The 16925-nt window shown below is 45.2% G+C and overlaps 1 protein-coding gene across 1 annotated transcript in view; it reads right to left on the bottom strand.

Annotated features, from left to right (window-relative positions):
- Positions 1-9078: 9078 nt before the first annotated feature.
- LOC310858215 (plasminogen-like) overlaps positions 9079-16925 on the bottom strand; it is a gene marked incomplete at its 3' end in the record, with an annotated part of 17105 nt that continues 9258 nt past the window's right edge. Inside the window, exons 6-13 of the mRNA XM_083764323.1 lie at positions 16286-16543; positions 14349-14591; positions 13578-13726; positions 12394-12485; positions 12045-12193; positions 10856-10993; positions 10030-10163; positions 9079-9291 (exon numbers count right to left, since the gene is read on the bottom strand). Of these exons, the coding sequence (XP_083620449.1) occupies positions 9079-9291; positions 10030-10163; positions 10856-10993; positions 12045-12193; positions 12394-12485; positions 13578-13726; positions 14349-14591; positions 16286-16543 (1376 nt within the window). The remainder of the gene's footprint in view (positions 9292-10029; positions 10164-10855; positions 10994-12044; positions 12194-12393; positions 12486-13577; positions 13727-14348; positions 14592-16285; positions 16544-16925) is intronic.

The following is a 16925-nucleotide window of genomic DNA, read 5'->3' as shown; positions in this document are numbered from 1 at the left end:
TCTCTCTGCCACACTGCTGGTGGGTTTCACGGCCAGGAGTTATTCCGCCGCATGGAGGTGATCATCCTTAACAGAGCTGTCCCGTCGGGTGACAGTGTGTTTGGTCCGCACTTCAGTGCAGGTATGTTTCTATACGTTGCTGTTACGATCGCCTGCACTTAATAGTTGACTGTGAACTTGACTGTGGGCACTTGTTGTTGTTTTAGCCTTGGAGCTACTCGCTCTGGCCTGTGTCCTGTTTGGCGTGTTGTGAACCAACACCACGCCACCGAGGTTGGTGTTCCTCCCTCTCCGCAGTATTTATATTCATTTGGTGTCTGTGATGCCATGGGGGTATAAACATGGGCTCTTGTTGTTTACAGTTGTATTATTTACCTGGCTACCGCTGCAGTGGGTACAACGACGGTGCACGTTGGCCTCATTGAGGCGGGTGAGTTTGCGTGTCTTTGCTGTTCCTGCCTCAGTGACTATAGTATAAGAGTGGTATTTTAATACAGCCGTTGTGCTTCCAGGGCCAGTACTACACCTGCTGCTTTGCTGACCTTAACCTTCCACACACACTCGTACTGCAGTGTTCGAGAGGGCTCATCCCACGGCCACGAGTGGTCCGTTCGGTGGTCGCCTGAATCGGGGCCCTGGTTGATTGTAGCCCATATCGGGCATCGTTATCTATTTTCCGCCTATATTATAACGTATTCCACTTGATCTTGGTCGATATATGTATAGATACTTAGTGCTGTATTACCTCTAAATTGGATACGACTGGCTTGTATAGTGGTGCGATATTGATATATATGTATTTATGTATTATTTATATATAATATATATACCGCTCTATGCACCTTATAGCACTTTATAGCATTTTAGACCTTGGGAGCCTTTATTTATTGAACCGTCATATTGCTGTATGAAATATCTAATTGCTTTTATAAACTTTTATGTTGCTGACTAAGTATTTTAATAAAGACTTTTGTATATTGGTTACACACGTTTCTGCCCTGCCTATATGTATGTATACTGAATCTGTGTTGGGGAGTCATTACGTGCTCCGGGTGTCCAGTATTGCATTTAGTAAATATCTCCTGGGGCGCAATTCCCCAGGTGGCGTAGTAGGCTACCTTAAGCAATACCACCTTGCCACATTTGGCGTGGGTCGGCAGGACTTACAAATTAAGAATAGGCTTGGCAGAGACGTGTTATATATATATATATATATATTTTTTTTCTTTTCTTTGTCTGTTTAGAACAATTGGTTTCTGTGGGTTTCTGTGTGGATTGTGGTTAATTTGTTCTTTTTTTTTTCCAGTGTGAAGCAAAGCAGCAGTGTGTGGTGGTGGGACGTGAGAGCACCCCCTTGGTCACCTGAATTGGCTCCCTGGTTTCCAAGGCAGGGGTTGGGTACTACTCCAATTGGTCGTAAGTCTTGAAAAATTTCTGTGCTCAGCATGGCTTCGGAGGCTGGGCTACAAGAGCTCAGGGACCTGGTAGCACAGCTGAGGGCAGATAATAGTTCACTGAGGCAGGAACAGAGAGAGGCACAACCAGGTGGTAGTAACATTGTCTCCTCTGAGGTGTCAGTCCCTTCCACTTTGGCACCTCCTTCGGGAGGGGCCAGGGCTATCGCACCAGAAAGGTTGGTCTTTGTGCCGCGAGATAGAAAGTGCCCGTATTTCAACGGCAGGTCAGGTGCAAGTATAAACGAATGGGTTGAGGAGGCACAGGCTTGCATGCGCTATCTTTCGGCCATAGACCAAGCTTTTTTTCTGTTTGATCACTTGGAAGGAGAGGCACGGGAGGAGATAAGACATCGCCCTGCTGCGGAGAGGGAGGACCCCAATAGAATTGTTGGCATTTTGAGAGACATGTACGGGTGCTCACAGTCCTATGTAGTTTTACAGGAGGCATTTTTCGGCAGGAAACAGCAGGACGGAGAAACATTACAGGAATTTTCTCTTGCTCTTCTGAGTTTAATGGAGAGAGTCAGACAGCGCTCACCGGCCGGCATGTCTAATGCAGGGGCCTTGTTGAGGGACCAGTTCACTGAACACGTCTTAGAGAGCTCCCTTCGACGGGAGTTGAAACAACTGGTACGTCGGCGTCCAACCAGTACCTTATTGGAGGTTAGAGAGGAAGCGATCTGCTGGGAGCGGGAGGGCATGCCAGGGGGGGCAAGGGGCCGTAGTTATTCCGTCCCCTCGGCGCATGGCATCCAGTATGCAGTTCACAGCGGTGCACGTCCATCAGGCGGTAACGTACTTCGGTCGGAGGAGTCTAATGAATTGAAGGACATGCTAAAAACACAACAGGAGCAGCTAAATCAGCTCACTCAGGCCATGGCACTTCGACATGACACTCCAGCGACTAGTCGTCCACCACGTGGGGGTCTGGTAATCTGTTGGAGGTGTCAGAATCGGGGCCATTTGGCCAGGGAATGTGAGGCCTCACGGCCGACTCTTTATCCTAAGCCCAAATTCCGTTCAGGCAGGAGAAAGCGGAATATTGACACTTGGTCTCGAGAGCACCCAACAAGATCTAAGCCGGAACGGCAAGAGTTGGTTGCGGATCCAGTCTTTCCAACGTGGCAACAGATGGCGGTGCCGGAACAGGTGGCTGAGGCAACTCAGGCCACCATCACAGCACCACCGGGTCATAGCTTGTCAGACGTGCCCATGTCACAGATGGGTCATTTACTTTCTTCCAAGCCCAACGAGATTGTGGCGATTGACTTCACCATCCTGGAACCTTCCCGGTCAGGTCACGAAAACGTCTTGGTCATAACTGACGTGTTCAGCAAATACACGCTGGCCGTTCCCACTAGGGACCAACGGCCATCCACGGTGGCGCAAGTACTGGTCAATGAATGGTTTTATAAATTTGGGGTCCCTGGTCGCATTCATTCGGATCAGGACCGAAACTTTGAAGCATCCCTTATCCAACAGCTCTGTAGTCTGTACGGGATTCAAAAGTCTCGGACTACACCGTACCACCCTGCTGGCAACGGACAGTGTGAACGATTCAATCGAACTCTACACAACCTCTTGCGCACACTGCCATCCTTCCGTAAGACGGATTGGGTTGACTATCTCCCGCAGATGCTATTCTGCTATAACACCACCCCCCATCAGGCCACAGGGGAGACTCCTCATTACTTACTGTTTGGTCAGGAACCACGTCTACCTGTGGACTTCCTGTTAGGAAGGGTCCCGGAACCGATAGCAGGCAGCGTAAACGCTTGGGTCACCGAGCATCAGAATCGGCTGCAGATAGCCTTTGAGGGGGCTCGGGATCGGCTGAAGATTGCGGCAGATCGGAGAAAAGCCCTTCCTGACCCAAAAGTCCGGGACCCGTCCTTAGAGGAGGGCCAGCTGGTTTATCTCCGGGACCAACAGGTAGAGCAGTCACCTCCTCAGGGGGGTGACGATCACAGCGATGGCGACTGGTTTGTTCTGACATCAGAAGTACCCCAGGCCCCTTTGGCTTTGCCCGTAGATCCATCTCCAGTGGGGGCTCCCCTGTGTCCTTCTGGCCAACCAGATTCCACCTTGGCTGAGCCGGTCAACCCAGAAGAGAGCCCTACGGGGCAGTTGGATTTAGAACCCTCCGTTCCACGGTTAGACGAACCGCTTATTAACGAAGATAGACAGGTGAGTCCAGAGTGTGGGGAAGCTGATCCGAATCGGAAGGATTCACCCCCCACTGTGCTGGTGGCTCTTGAAACATCTGCGGTTGTGCCTGTGGACTTACTGTCCAGCAGGTTACTTCCACTCCCTACATCTGACGAAATTGGCGAGGCAGTCCGGAGAACGGGGAGGTCTACAGCGGGCCAACATTCGAACCGTTACCATCTCCCACAGGCAGTGGATAGGGGGTTTGCATCGAATGCTGTCTCAGCTTTGTCCAGCCCTTGGCGTGGTCATCGTCGGGACGACGATGCAAATGGGTGGGACGGATTGTGGCAGGATGGACGTGCAATGACACGGCCCATCTCCCATCCTTGTTGGTGGATGGATCAGAGTCACAGCCATCCTCCGCCCACTTAGTAGTGGGCTGATTGGTATTGTGGCAGGATGGGCGTTAGCGTTCCCACGCTGTCACGGCCCGTCCTCCGCCCACTGATTAGGGCTTGATGAGTGTCCTGGCTGGCTTTATAAGGTGACGTGTCGGCAGTGTTTGTCAGCTGTCAGTCTCTCTCTGCCACACTGCTGGTGGGTTTCACGGCCAGGAGTTATTCCGCCGCATGGAGGTGATCATCCTTAACAGAGCTGTCCCGTCGGGTGACAGTGTGTTTGGTCCGCACTTCAGTGCAGGTATGTTTCTATACGTTGCTGTTACGATCGCCTGCACTTAATAGTTGACTGTGAACTTGACTGTGAGCACTTGTTGTTGTTTTAGCCTTGGAGCTACTCGCTCTGGCCTGTGTCCTGTTTGGCGTGTTGTGAACCAACACCACGCCACCGAGGTTGGTGTTCCTCCCTCTCCGCAGTATTTATATTCATTTGGTGTCTGTGATGCCATGGGGGTATAAACATGGGCTCTTGTTGTTTACAGTTGTATTATTTACCTGGCTACCGCTGCAGTGGGTACAACGACGGTGCACGTTGGCCTCATTGAGGCGGGTGAGTTTGCGTGTCTTTGCTGTTCCTGCCTCAGTGACTATAGTATAAGAGTGGTATTTTAATACAGCCGTTGTGCTTCCAGGGCCAGTACTACACCTGCTGCTTTGCTGACCTTAACCTTCCACACACACTCGTACTGCAGTGTTCGAGAGGGCTCATCCCACGGCCACGAGTGGTCCGTTCGGTGGTCGCCTGAATCGGGGCCCTGGTTGATTGTAGCCCATATCGGGCATCGTTATCTATTTTCCGCCTATATTATAACGTATTCCACTTGATCTTGGTCGATATATGTATAGATACTTAGTGCTGTATTACCTCTAAATTGGATACGACTGGCTTGTATAGTGGTGCGATATTGATATATATGTATTTATGTATTATTTATATATAATATATATACCGCTCTATGCACCTTATAGCACTTTATAGCATTTTAGACCTTGGGAGCCTTTATTTATTGAACCGTCATATTGCTGTATGAAATATCTAATTGCTTTTATAAACTTTTATGTTGCTGACTAAGTATTTTAATAAAGACTTTTGTATATTGGTTACACACGTTTCTGCCCTGCCTATATGTATGTATACTGAATCTGTGTTGGGGAGTCATTACGTGCTCCGGGTGTCCAGTATTGCATTTAGTAAATATCTCCTGGGGCGCAATTCCCCAGGTGGCGTAGTAGGCTACCTTAAGCAATACCACCTTGCCACACTTACACTGCTGTTGTATCAGCGTGCTGCTGTCATACAACCTGCGCTCAATTCTGCTGCTGCTGCTGCTATACTGTATACTCGTGCTGTTGTATACAAGTGCGCTCCCACCTCCACCCCAGCTACCACCTGTCGTTTTGGATCTGCTGTTTTAGGTACGGGGGATTCAGAGTCCCTATGGTTGGGACTGATGCGCTTGACCTGAGTACCTAAAAAGCAGATCCAATACATCGCCAAACCATAATAAACATATTGCATTGATTATCTCATATTCAATAAATATATATTACATCCTCCTTGAGTTGTCTGACTGAAACATAATTAGTGTGAATACGCGATTAGGGTTGAGCCTACCTCACAGACTTTGGAGGATGGTGTGGGTTCCCAGGTTGGGAACTGCCTTTTAGCCCTCCTCACCTCATCCACCCATAGTCGTCTGATTTGACCCGCTTTAGGGAAACTAAACAGAATTCTTCTTTCCTTCTTGCCTCTACAAATTGGGAAGATGCATGTATTTGGCATGGTTGCGAAGAAATGGCTTTGTGCCACAGTCTGCTTTATGTAGGGCTTGGCACCAATATGTGCACCTGCATTGATTGGACTTGATACCCCACACAATGGGCTATCAATTTGTTAATCAAGTAGACCTAAATAGGCTTATGCCTACTGACATATTCCTACTGGATATAATATGCATGCATGATTGCAGTCATGCAGTGCATTTTGCAGCAGGCAAGTGCAGAGGGGGGGGGGGGGCTAGGGGGGCTTGAGCACCTGCCCTTTTTTAGAAGGTGCCCTTTCCCAAAAAGGGGGGGGGGGGGGAATAAGGGCTTATGTGGGGGCCAATAAGGGCTTATGTGGGGGGGCAATAAGTGCCATTGGCCCTTCAAGACGAACATTTGACAAGTAATGATAATTTCACTATCATAATGAATTATCTTTTAATGCACTGGCTGCCATCAGTCAGTTTTAGTTTCAGACTAATGAAAACATATTGCTTATTTTACTGTCCAATGACATGAAATGGAACAAGGGACGGACTCCACAAAAAGGCCACCCCCAAAAATCATCACGCGCCCATACACATGTACCCTTTTCTGGAGATTGAGCCCCTGCCCCCTCAGTGCTCTCTGCACGGCCCTGTTTTGCAGTGACTATTGGCTTAGTGTGTATTACTAAATCAGAATCAGAACCAGTGCATTCATTGATTAGGTTAATTGACATAATCAATATTGTCATGTTTTGATGTGGGGAAGGCATATAATATTATTTCACCATTTCAACAGCCATTTTCATTGATGTCTTAGATGGATGGATAGATGGATAGACAGACAGACAGATAGACCTATAGCCTACACCGTTATTTTTGCTTTGTCAAATAGAGACAACAATTTAATGCATCAGAGCTTTATATTAAGGAATAGGCTTTATATGGGCTAATTCAGCACTTTTCAGCTACATAAAATAGCCTAAATCAATACGCTACAATTATGGGCCATTATTCATCAACAACACTATTTATTCAAGTTTATTCATCTGGCATACAGTTCTGTTTGAAATGGGTGCATCTTCCGTGATTGGCATACTGAACATCAATTATATAATAATTTATATAATCCTAAACATAACTTTTGAACATTTGGTTCACTCTTGTGCCTTAATTGATTCTTCTATTATATCAGTGGTTTTCAAACCTTTTTGTATCAAGTCCCATTATTTATTGGGCATTTGAGCCATATGGACCACCATTTATTCATTTAATAAGATCTTGACCACAATCTCTCCTTGTACCATAATCAATACAGCATGTGTATTGATGATGGTACTTAATGTGATTTATTTTTTCAAAGAGCAGAGAGCAGCCCAGGCAGAAAACGTACTATGTGCTCTTCTATAAATACCTCAATAAAAATAAATAGTTATTAAGTCGAAAAACAACCACTCGGAAAAAACGTGTGATATCACTTATGTCTTCTTTCATATTCCTGAACCAATTATATGACAAAGCTCGCAATCGTTCATGTATAATGTTTGTTATGAGCTGGTCCAGCCGGCTCCATTCACTGCCATGTATTCATTGCACTACTGGTGTGAGTTTGGCTCCCATGAAAGTGTCCATGAAAGTGTCATGGCGCAGCCCAGTCACGTGACCACTTCACTTCCTTCTAAGAGCTTCCTTGGTCTCAACTGGGCATGTTTCTTTCCTTCCATGGAGCACCATGTGAGTAACATGGCGGCGCACGTACGGTCTTCGCTTCCTGTACTCTTTATACAGTCCTTGACTCCTTGGTGGTAATGAGGAAGTCAGACAGAGATATAACTCCTGACATCTAGGCTCTGTTTTGCCACAGTTTCAAAGGTGAGATGATTTCTTTGTCATATTATCATCTCAGAGATGTTACTGAACATGATTGTGTAACTTGATACAATAAAAATAATGAAAATAATGGTTAAGAATAATTTGAGCCACGGAACCACCATTTTATGAGATTTAGCCTCAATATTTTGTTATAAGATATTCCATGCTGTATTGATGTACCATAGGAGATAACCGGCAAATAACACTTCTTCTACATTCTCTAATTGTGTAGACCTCTTGTAAATTAAGTAATGCAGATGTTTAACAATATTTTAACTCTTGAGCGTGTATCCAAATGAACCCATACGGGTCCATGTGGTTTCATTTTACACTCTCAAGAGTTAAAGATCTATAAGGGTCCATTTGGTTAACAATTCTCCATCATTTAGCTGGGTACCACCTGGAACCCCATCAAGGACTACCGGTGGTCCCCGGACCACTGTTTGAGAACCATTGCTCTCCAGCTCTTTAATAAACAGAAAATACATTTTCAGGTAAGTGACACATTTTCAGCCAATCAGGATAGAGAGAGAGGAAATGAGATATCTGGCTGAAAAGACCTTGGCAACTAGTTAGAGAAAATTATCAAAATATCTGGCAAATCTTGAACAACCAATATATTGGTTGTTAAACAAATGTATATGTTATAGTAGCCACCTTTAGGAACACAACTGTGAAGATGCTGCAGATTTGCCACACATTTAGCAAATTTTACCCTTATTAAACAGGACAAAGCGAGCGAAATAAATCTGGCAATAAATGAGTTACAAAAGTAAAATAGCCGATCTACAAGCTCACATTGTGAGCGTGTAGATCTGCTACTTTCATATGGCCGAAATACATATAGGGCTAAAGTGGTGCTTTGTAATAATAATCCAAATCAACAAAGTAACAACTAAAGTTTTCTAATAATTGTAGTGGAGTAAAGTACAATATTTGCCTCTGAGATGTAGTGGGGTAGAAGTATTGCATATTGGAAATACCTCAAAATTGTACTTAATTACACGCAGTACTTGAGTACTTAGTTACTTTTCACAACTGGTGCACACCTTAGAGTATATATTAGTAGAGACGGCACCCTGAGGCGAAATGGACATAGTGGCCGAATGTGGTATTGCAGCTCGAGCCAGCGCTGGTCCGTTGACTATCATTGCGCACGTTCATGATATCGGGGGCAATCACACGTGAACGCGTGCAATGATAGTCAGTGGCACAGCGCGTTCACGATTTGGCCCAATCCATCCCAGAATGCACTCTGTTCCTACCCGGAAGGAGGAGTGAAATCGCCTCACACGCTTTTTGAGCAACTTAATGCAAGTGGATAGGAGGAGAAATCCGGTGGCGTCTCTATTAATATATATACTCTAAGGTGCACACCCACACGATGGCTTGCTAATAGTCATAGTCATCCTTCACAAGGACACTCGATGTCCTGCATGGTGATCCCTGGTGAGCGATGCAGCCAGAGATCCATTCCACATATTGGTAGACGTTGGTGTAGACGCCGGGTATGGCACCACCGCATGGGCCTCTCCCCCAGCTCACCAAGCCTGCCATGTAGTAAACCCCATCTTCCTTGCAGATCAGGGGTCCGCCCGAATCCCCCTAAGAGACAGGATGTAAGGACAGAACCATTATGAATGTAAGAACAGAACCAGTATGAATGTAAAGCCCAAACCACACCAATGGGTTTTGAGACGCAACAAAACCTATCTTCATATAATAGGTCCTCACTAATAATCATGATAAAATGGCACAATGTTTTTCTACTCAGTCTGTGTCTCATACGAGGGCTGTGGGCAGTTTGGAAACCGTCTTCCAGTGACATCATCATTAGGCAGATTTTTTTTCTTTTTACAAAGATGTTTAGATTTTCATTATCGTGAGAACGATGGCTTCCATTTTCGCATTGCAACTTTTCAGGACTAGAAAGCCTGCAGTTTCTATTAGCTTGGATTTCCCATTGATGATGTCACTGGAAGACGGTTTCTGAACTGCCCACAGCCCTCCTATGAGACACAGACTGGTTTCTGAACTGCCCACAGCCCTCCTATGAGACACAGACTGGTTTCTGAACTGCCCACAGCCCTCCTATGAGACACAGATAGTAGAAAAACATTGTGCCATTTTTTCATGATTATTAGTGAGGACCTATTATATGAAGATAGGTTGAAAAGTGGTGAAGTGGTCCTTTAATGGATCATTGCCAGTGCTATAGTGGCCGCTAGCGCGCCAGTGCCAGACGGTTTTGAAAAATCACTAAAAATGGCCGACAGGATTCATTTTAAGTTGCAGTATAACATCCTGGTGTGAAGGTGACCTAATACACCCACGCACACTTACACTACAGGAGCCAACTTTTCCAAACTTGTCTACTGCACAGATCATGGTGTCGTCCAGGTAGCTATGGAAGTCCTGACAACGCTCCTCAGACATCACGGAAAGCTGGCCATGTGACATTTTGAGTGGGTTGTCAGCTGAGGAACAAGAACACACACACAGACAGATCAGCTAAAAATCCTTCTAGGACATCTAATTTCAGCTTTTCGTCCCATGTATTGTTATATTGAGCATTTATTATTTAAAGGACAACTTTAGTTTTTTTCAACCAAGGTTCATGTTTTAGGTTGTTATTAGAGAAAGTAAAAGATGAGTGTTATTTTCTTTTCATTTGCTGCTTTCTTTCGTTTTAGGGATTTTAGCTGGTTTAATAGGGGGGGGGGCATTCGAACATGGTCCTACTAGACCCCTAGGAATTATATTTGACCACAAAAGATCACGGGATCTACTGAATGTGACGAACTGGCATATTGAGCCTATGACACAGTGTGGCTTCCCCCCCAGTAGGCTACCTTCACATTCAGTAGATCCTGTGATCTTTTGTGGCCAGATTTATTGGGGTCTAGTAGGACTACAGTAAATAATAAAAAAAGAAATCGCCATAATATTTTGTAAATAAAGATGCATTTAGCCCCATGTTTGAATGCCCCCGCCCCCCTGTCAAAAATAGCTAAAATCGCTAAAACAAAAGAAAGCAGCAAATGGGAAAAAAAATGAACACTCATCTTTTACTTTCTCTAATAACAACCTAAAACATGACCCTTGGTTGAAAAAAACTGAAGTTGTCCTTTAAGGTGTGATTAGTGGTAGTGAGTGGTTGGATACGTACCGTCTTTAGTTTCGCCCCATCCAGCGACCACACACTCCTTTCCATTGGGGAAGCGCTTGTTTGGCAGACAGGCATATTTAACATAGCTGGTTTCCTTGGCACAGAATGGGTCATCGGTGACTTCCAGCTGGAGTAATGCTGAGACACAGGAAACAATAGAACAGTAAATCGTGAGACATGGCCAAAGCATTTCCGGGGGTCCCCAGCCCAAAAGGTTGAGAACCCCTGCTCTAAAGGGCGAGGTCTGCATTTTCGGGCCTGCCCGTCTAGACTAGTTTAAATGGACAGGTATTCAGTCAAAAGGGAGACATCGAAGAGGAAGGATGGGTGGGGAAGGATCAACATATGGAATGTTAGAACAGGTCAGCTCCATATACAGTATGGAGATCTAAGGGTTTGAGGTCAGATGTAGATTTGTTGGCCAATATTGATGACACCAGGGATCTCCATATATGGGCTTAACAATGTCACATGATGTCACATGCTCCATCCCTGATGATGTCACGTGCTCCATCCCACCCGGCTATGCAATACCCGTGTCAGAGAACCCGTTGTACCCGTGTCAGAGAACCCGTTGTACCCGTGCCATTTTCGTCATCGCTAAACCCCTTATCCCTAAACTTCTTTGCCTTTTTCTACTATTTTGAAAAACATTTTTCAATAGTTCAACTAGTCAATCTACATTGACATTGACAAGCTTGTAGACTGGCCATTTTAACTATTCAAAAATGTTTTGCAAAATAGTAAAAAAAAAGGCAACGAAGTTTAGGGATAAGGGGTTTAGTGCTGACGAAAATGGAGCCCTGGGTCTCTTATCCACTAGTCCCTTACTAACATTTTAGTCTAGTTTTTATTTGTTGACGAAATTGTCAGTATATTTAGTCTGTTTTAGTCATCATAGCTTAGTTTTAATTTAGTTTCCAATAGTTTTTGTCAGTGGAAAAAAGGTAGTCGACGAACATTTTTCGTCTTAGTTTTAGTCGACGAAATCAACACTGGTACACACGTACTGTACAGACAGACGTACAGACAGACGTACAGTGACATACAGACAGACAGACGTACAGACGAACAGAGACGTACAGACAGACAGACGTACAGAGACGTACAGAGATAACACCAGATTAAGGTAAGAAATCAGCTCGTCTGGAAAAGAAGACATAGGCCTACAGTAAATGAATGGCCTCACCAATGTCATTAGTAGCAACGCCAATGTTGCCTATTATCCTGTAACCCAGAAAAACAAAGTCTCTCTTCACGGAGATGACCTGGTCTGACTCTTCTTCGCTCCCGTTGTCCACTCCCCCCACGACCACCTGCATGTCCTTGGTGTTGTTACTGGAGAAACAAGCAAGTCAGTAATTAAGACCACCTGTGCATGTTAGCACATGTTAGCATTTAGAGCAGCTCATGTTAGCATTTAGAGCAGCTTACATGCAGTGAGCAGCAGTGAGGACCCAACAGGACGCGATGAGGACGCCTCCACAGACGTGTCCGAACGCCTTAGATGAGTTTTTGGCTCTGTGCTGCAGGGACACCTGCCATGGATGGTCTCCAGGACTGGACAGAGTGCCTCCGCTGATCCTGAGTTCATAGTCGGTCGGGTCCGTGCGCCTGCCGCACTGGGCAACTAGATGAGACAACTAGAGCATGAGAGCCAGGGAGAGAAGTGTGTGTGTGTGTGTGTGTGTGTGTGTGTGTGTGTGTGTGTGTGTGTGTGTGTGTGTGTGTCTGTGTGTGTGTGTGTGTGTGTGTGTGTGTGTGTGCGTGGTACATGAACATGCATTTTGTAGGCTAATGTAGGAAATTCAAGATTTGTGATTGTGATTTGTGATTTGATTAGTTGGGAAATGACCTGGTCAAGTATGATGCAGTCTGACACATCGATGTTGACAGTTACTACTGAGTAGTCGGATGTCAAGAACATAGTGAATTCTAAGTAATTGTAACTTGGCAGGGATTCATCGTTTGGCAAAGTGCCGTTCACTATTTAATATGCAGGATTTACACACTGCTTTAGCTCGTATTCATTGCCATGTTTTAAACTGTATTTTCTGTACGTTTTAAACAGCCATGGTTTGTGTTGTGTGTATAAACACTGCATAATAATACCCCACTTCCAAACGAATGGTGTTGGTAGCCTACTTGGAATTTGTGTTCTATGAACATTGTTTATTAATTAATGGCTTTTTAAGCGTAATCGATAGTTCATTGAGGCGTGGAAGGCAGAAGGTTATTATATGTGTGTATGTATATATATATATATATATATATATATATATATATATATATATATATATAATCTATATATATATACCTCCCCGGCCTCCTCCCTGTAGTTCTTATTCCAGGCGTTATGGGATATTATTGTATTGTTAATTGTGTTGAATCATGTGTTGATGTGTTATTACTGTGTATTTTTGTTCATGGATTATTGTATCTTTGGCTCTGCTCTGGGGAGTCATTGATATCAGAGCTGTGTCTCAGTGCCACCGTGCCCCCTTAAATTAGTAGTATTTTAAAGCATCTGCGTTTGAAAACCCAACACCCCACTGTTTATTCCGGTTGGGAGAACTCTGAACTTTACCCCATAGCTCCACCCCCCAGCTATATTGATGACACAACGCCGTGTGTATGTATCAACACTGGTACTGCCGACAAACGTACACTTACCTTCACATATCAGAGTTAAAGGTGTCCATTTCCCAGCCACACACCTCACATCGGGGCGTCCTCCGTTCATAGTATATCCCACTATGCAGTCGTACAGCACCGTCGCTCTGGGTGCGTACATGGTCTTCATCCGGGTGATCATGATGCTGTTCGAACGGTAGACCTCTGGAGGTCCACAGTGCGTTGGAAGCTTCGGAGCTGTGGAGACTGGAGAGATGTGTATTGTGTATTTTTATTGTGTATTATTTGAACGTCTCATTACTAAATCGCCGCTACATCGCGGTTACGCCTCTGATGACTTTTAACCCATTCTGGACGGGAACCCCTTTTTTGTGTTTTAAGCATGAAAAATAGCAGTTCAAGCTCATAGCAGCCGTGCTATGAGCTTGTAGATCTGCTATTTTTGTCTTGAAAATGTAGTGCAAATCTTTGAATATATATTCTTTCACAGTCTTTGCTTCTGGGGGGGTCGCTGGAACAACATATTTTCACATGGGATCAGCGGCTAATTACATATATTTGTGGGGGTCCTTGACATGAAAATGTTTGAGAACGACTGACATAGAAACATGTTTTTTTTTAGAAAACTGTCAGTATTTAGAAGGCATCTGTAGAATCGTCCTCAGATCTAAATGGGTTAAAAAGACAGTAGCCATTTTAGCTTTAGTCGATTTGACTTCCCGTTAATTTCGCAGTCAATTTTGGGGTCTTATAAAATACAGGGTAGGTATCTATCTGGCTGCACATTTTCATGACGGCTATTGCAGCTGTTGTTTGTCGTCCGTAAAAACTATAAGATGTTTTACTTTAGTTCACTTACGCTGAAAATCTAGAGAGTGGGATCCATGTGTGTTTTTCACCAGACAGATGTACCGTCCAGAGTCTGTAGGAGAAAGATTGTTCATCACCAGCTGAGGACCAGTGGAGATGGATCTGCTGTCTTTGTACCAGGTGTATCTGGATACTGGTGGGTTGGCTTCACTGCTGCAGGTCAGAGTCACTGTGCTGCCCTCAACAACGCCTCCTGGTGGACTCACTGATACTGAGGGCTTTTCTGGAGGGTCTGTGGAGGAATAAACATTGATGCACTCAAATAGCACTGTTGTTATGGACAAACACTTTAACTGTATATGTTTATGTTCATGCCAGGGTGGGGGACGGGGGGTTTTGACCCCTCCCAACGTCACATGTATCCCCCCCAAATTAGTTGGGGGGGGGGTCAGTAGATGAATGGATATACTTTATCCTTTTCGTGTCAAGGACCCCTAAATGGACACGTATTAGCCCGCGGACCCCCATTTGAAGAGAAGAGAAGGACCCCCATAAGAGAAGATTTATACAGCTCTAGCAGTGATTCTCAACCCGTTTAATTTCAAGGACCCGCAGTTTGACAAGCTTTGCCATTAGGCTACTGATAGCCTCGATACCCAGGCATTAATTTCGCCTGCTCGAAAAATGACGGACGGACCCTATTTTAATGCCATTCCTAGCTGTGGGACTCCAATTGATTCCAAAATCAATGTTAATTTTAAAAACTGAGAGTGTCCATATGACATGCCACAAGGGTCCATTTGGTTCCAAACTATCATGTAGCTGTACCCCCTGGAACTCGCTCAAGGACCTCTGGGGGTCCCCGGACCCCACTTTGGGAATTATATTATTATACTACACCATTTTGGGATTTATGGGGAAAGGAGGAGATTGACGCCGGTAATGAAAGCTCCACAACTGTCAACACCAGGTAAGCTGCAGCCAGGTTTTCTTTCCTCTCGAGTTGCACTAACTACATATTAAAACATGCTAACCCTCTCCTCTCCTGAAAACTTCCCAGGTGTTCTACATTTTATATAGGATAGGCTAACTTACAGATCAGATGGTCAGTGAGTTTTGACCTGTTCGAGGCGCTGCTGATAAGGTGGTTAAACTTTTACGTTTTGAGACACATGGGAGGAGGAGGAATCACAGCCAGGTAATTCATAATAATAATAATAACTGTGCCAAAACGCAGTTTTGTATGTGCATTGAGTCACTGGAACAATCTCTCTGTAGTCCGACCCTAACCATAAACCCCACGTTTTTGTGGTTAGACCCCCCATCCCCCCCTCCCCTAGGGTGGTGGGGGGGGATGGATTTTCCAGCGGCCCCCCTAGCGTTCGGTCAGTGTTGCGCCTGATGTATATTTTATACCATACAGAGGAGAAAATGTGCACGGCAAACAGACGGGATGAAGTTCCATGATGTTTATTCAGAGTACAGCACAGCAGTAAAGCATAGCATAAGCTCACGCCAGCCAGCAGGGTGGCTGACGTCTCCCATGTATAGGCTTGCGCCCCAACTGACCAAATGATTGTATTTTAGGTCACTACTTAAGCACTTTACATTGGCGTGGGGTGTCGACATTTATTGCATATTATTAGTGGCAACATCTTTGATCAACCAGTCTGTCCCTTCAGGTCAACAAACTCCTTTGTTATACATACAGGCTAGCCACCGGAATTCGGCTCCAGGATATATCACCCTGAGAAGGCCGACACCCTAGGTGCTGATCACCAAAAATAGGTCCACTGTAACATGTAAATTGCACAAGGCAGAAGGACATAAGAGCATGTAATATTGCAGAATTATGGAATCTCATATTCATCACGCCACTGGTTCATGCATAGCCAATCCCACCCCAATCCATGCACGCACGCACGCACACATCATCATCAATATAATTAGATAATTAATATAAATATATATAAATCAAAAACTCACAGTGCACATCAACAGTGAGTGGAGGTGAATTGACTCCAGCGATGTCGTTCCATGCCTCACAGTGGTATGTTCCACTGTGACTGGGTTGGATGTTAGAGATGCTCATTGTGTTCTTCTGTGCCACGACCGTGTTGTCTTTGTAAAGGATGTAGCTCTGGATTGGTGGATGTGACCCACTGGCGCTGCAGGTCAAAGTGACTGAGCTTCCTTTGACAACATCTTGTGGATTTACTGATAGCATTACATTCTTGGGACCATCTGTTGGAGAAAGATGTATGTCTCTTTAACAGTCCTCTTTATCACTATCATATGTTGTTCACCTGCTTCCTAGGGAGGCAGTCAGACGTACTGGTGACAACATAGCCTGCAGGCCCAGCCAGCATGCTTTCTGGTCTAGAGGGGCAGGTAGCCTGGCCCAGCCAGCATGCTTTCTGGTCTAGAGGGGCGGGTAGCCTGGCCCAGCCAGCATGCTTTCTGGTCTAGAGGGGCGGGTAGCCTGGCCCAGCCAACGTGCTTTCTGGGGTCGGGCTCGCATGGAGCAAGCGCTGGATTAATAAATATTGGTTCACTGATTTTGTCTCGAACCCCCAAAACGTGGTGTTATGGTGAGGGTTTGGGCCAGGAGATGGGGTCGTTGACC

The sequence above is a fragment of the Protomyctophum parallelum genome (assembly GCF_964188405.1).
Source record: "Protomyctophum parallelum genome assembly, chromosome: 5".
In the NCBI taxonomy this organism is placed as follows: Eukaryota; Metazoa; Chordata; class Actinopteri; order Myctophiformes; family Myctophidae; genus Protomyctophum; species Protomyctophum parallelum.
Note: the sequence above shows the minus strand (reverse complement) of the source record. Positions and strands in the feature narration are given on the sequence as shown.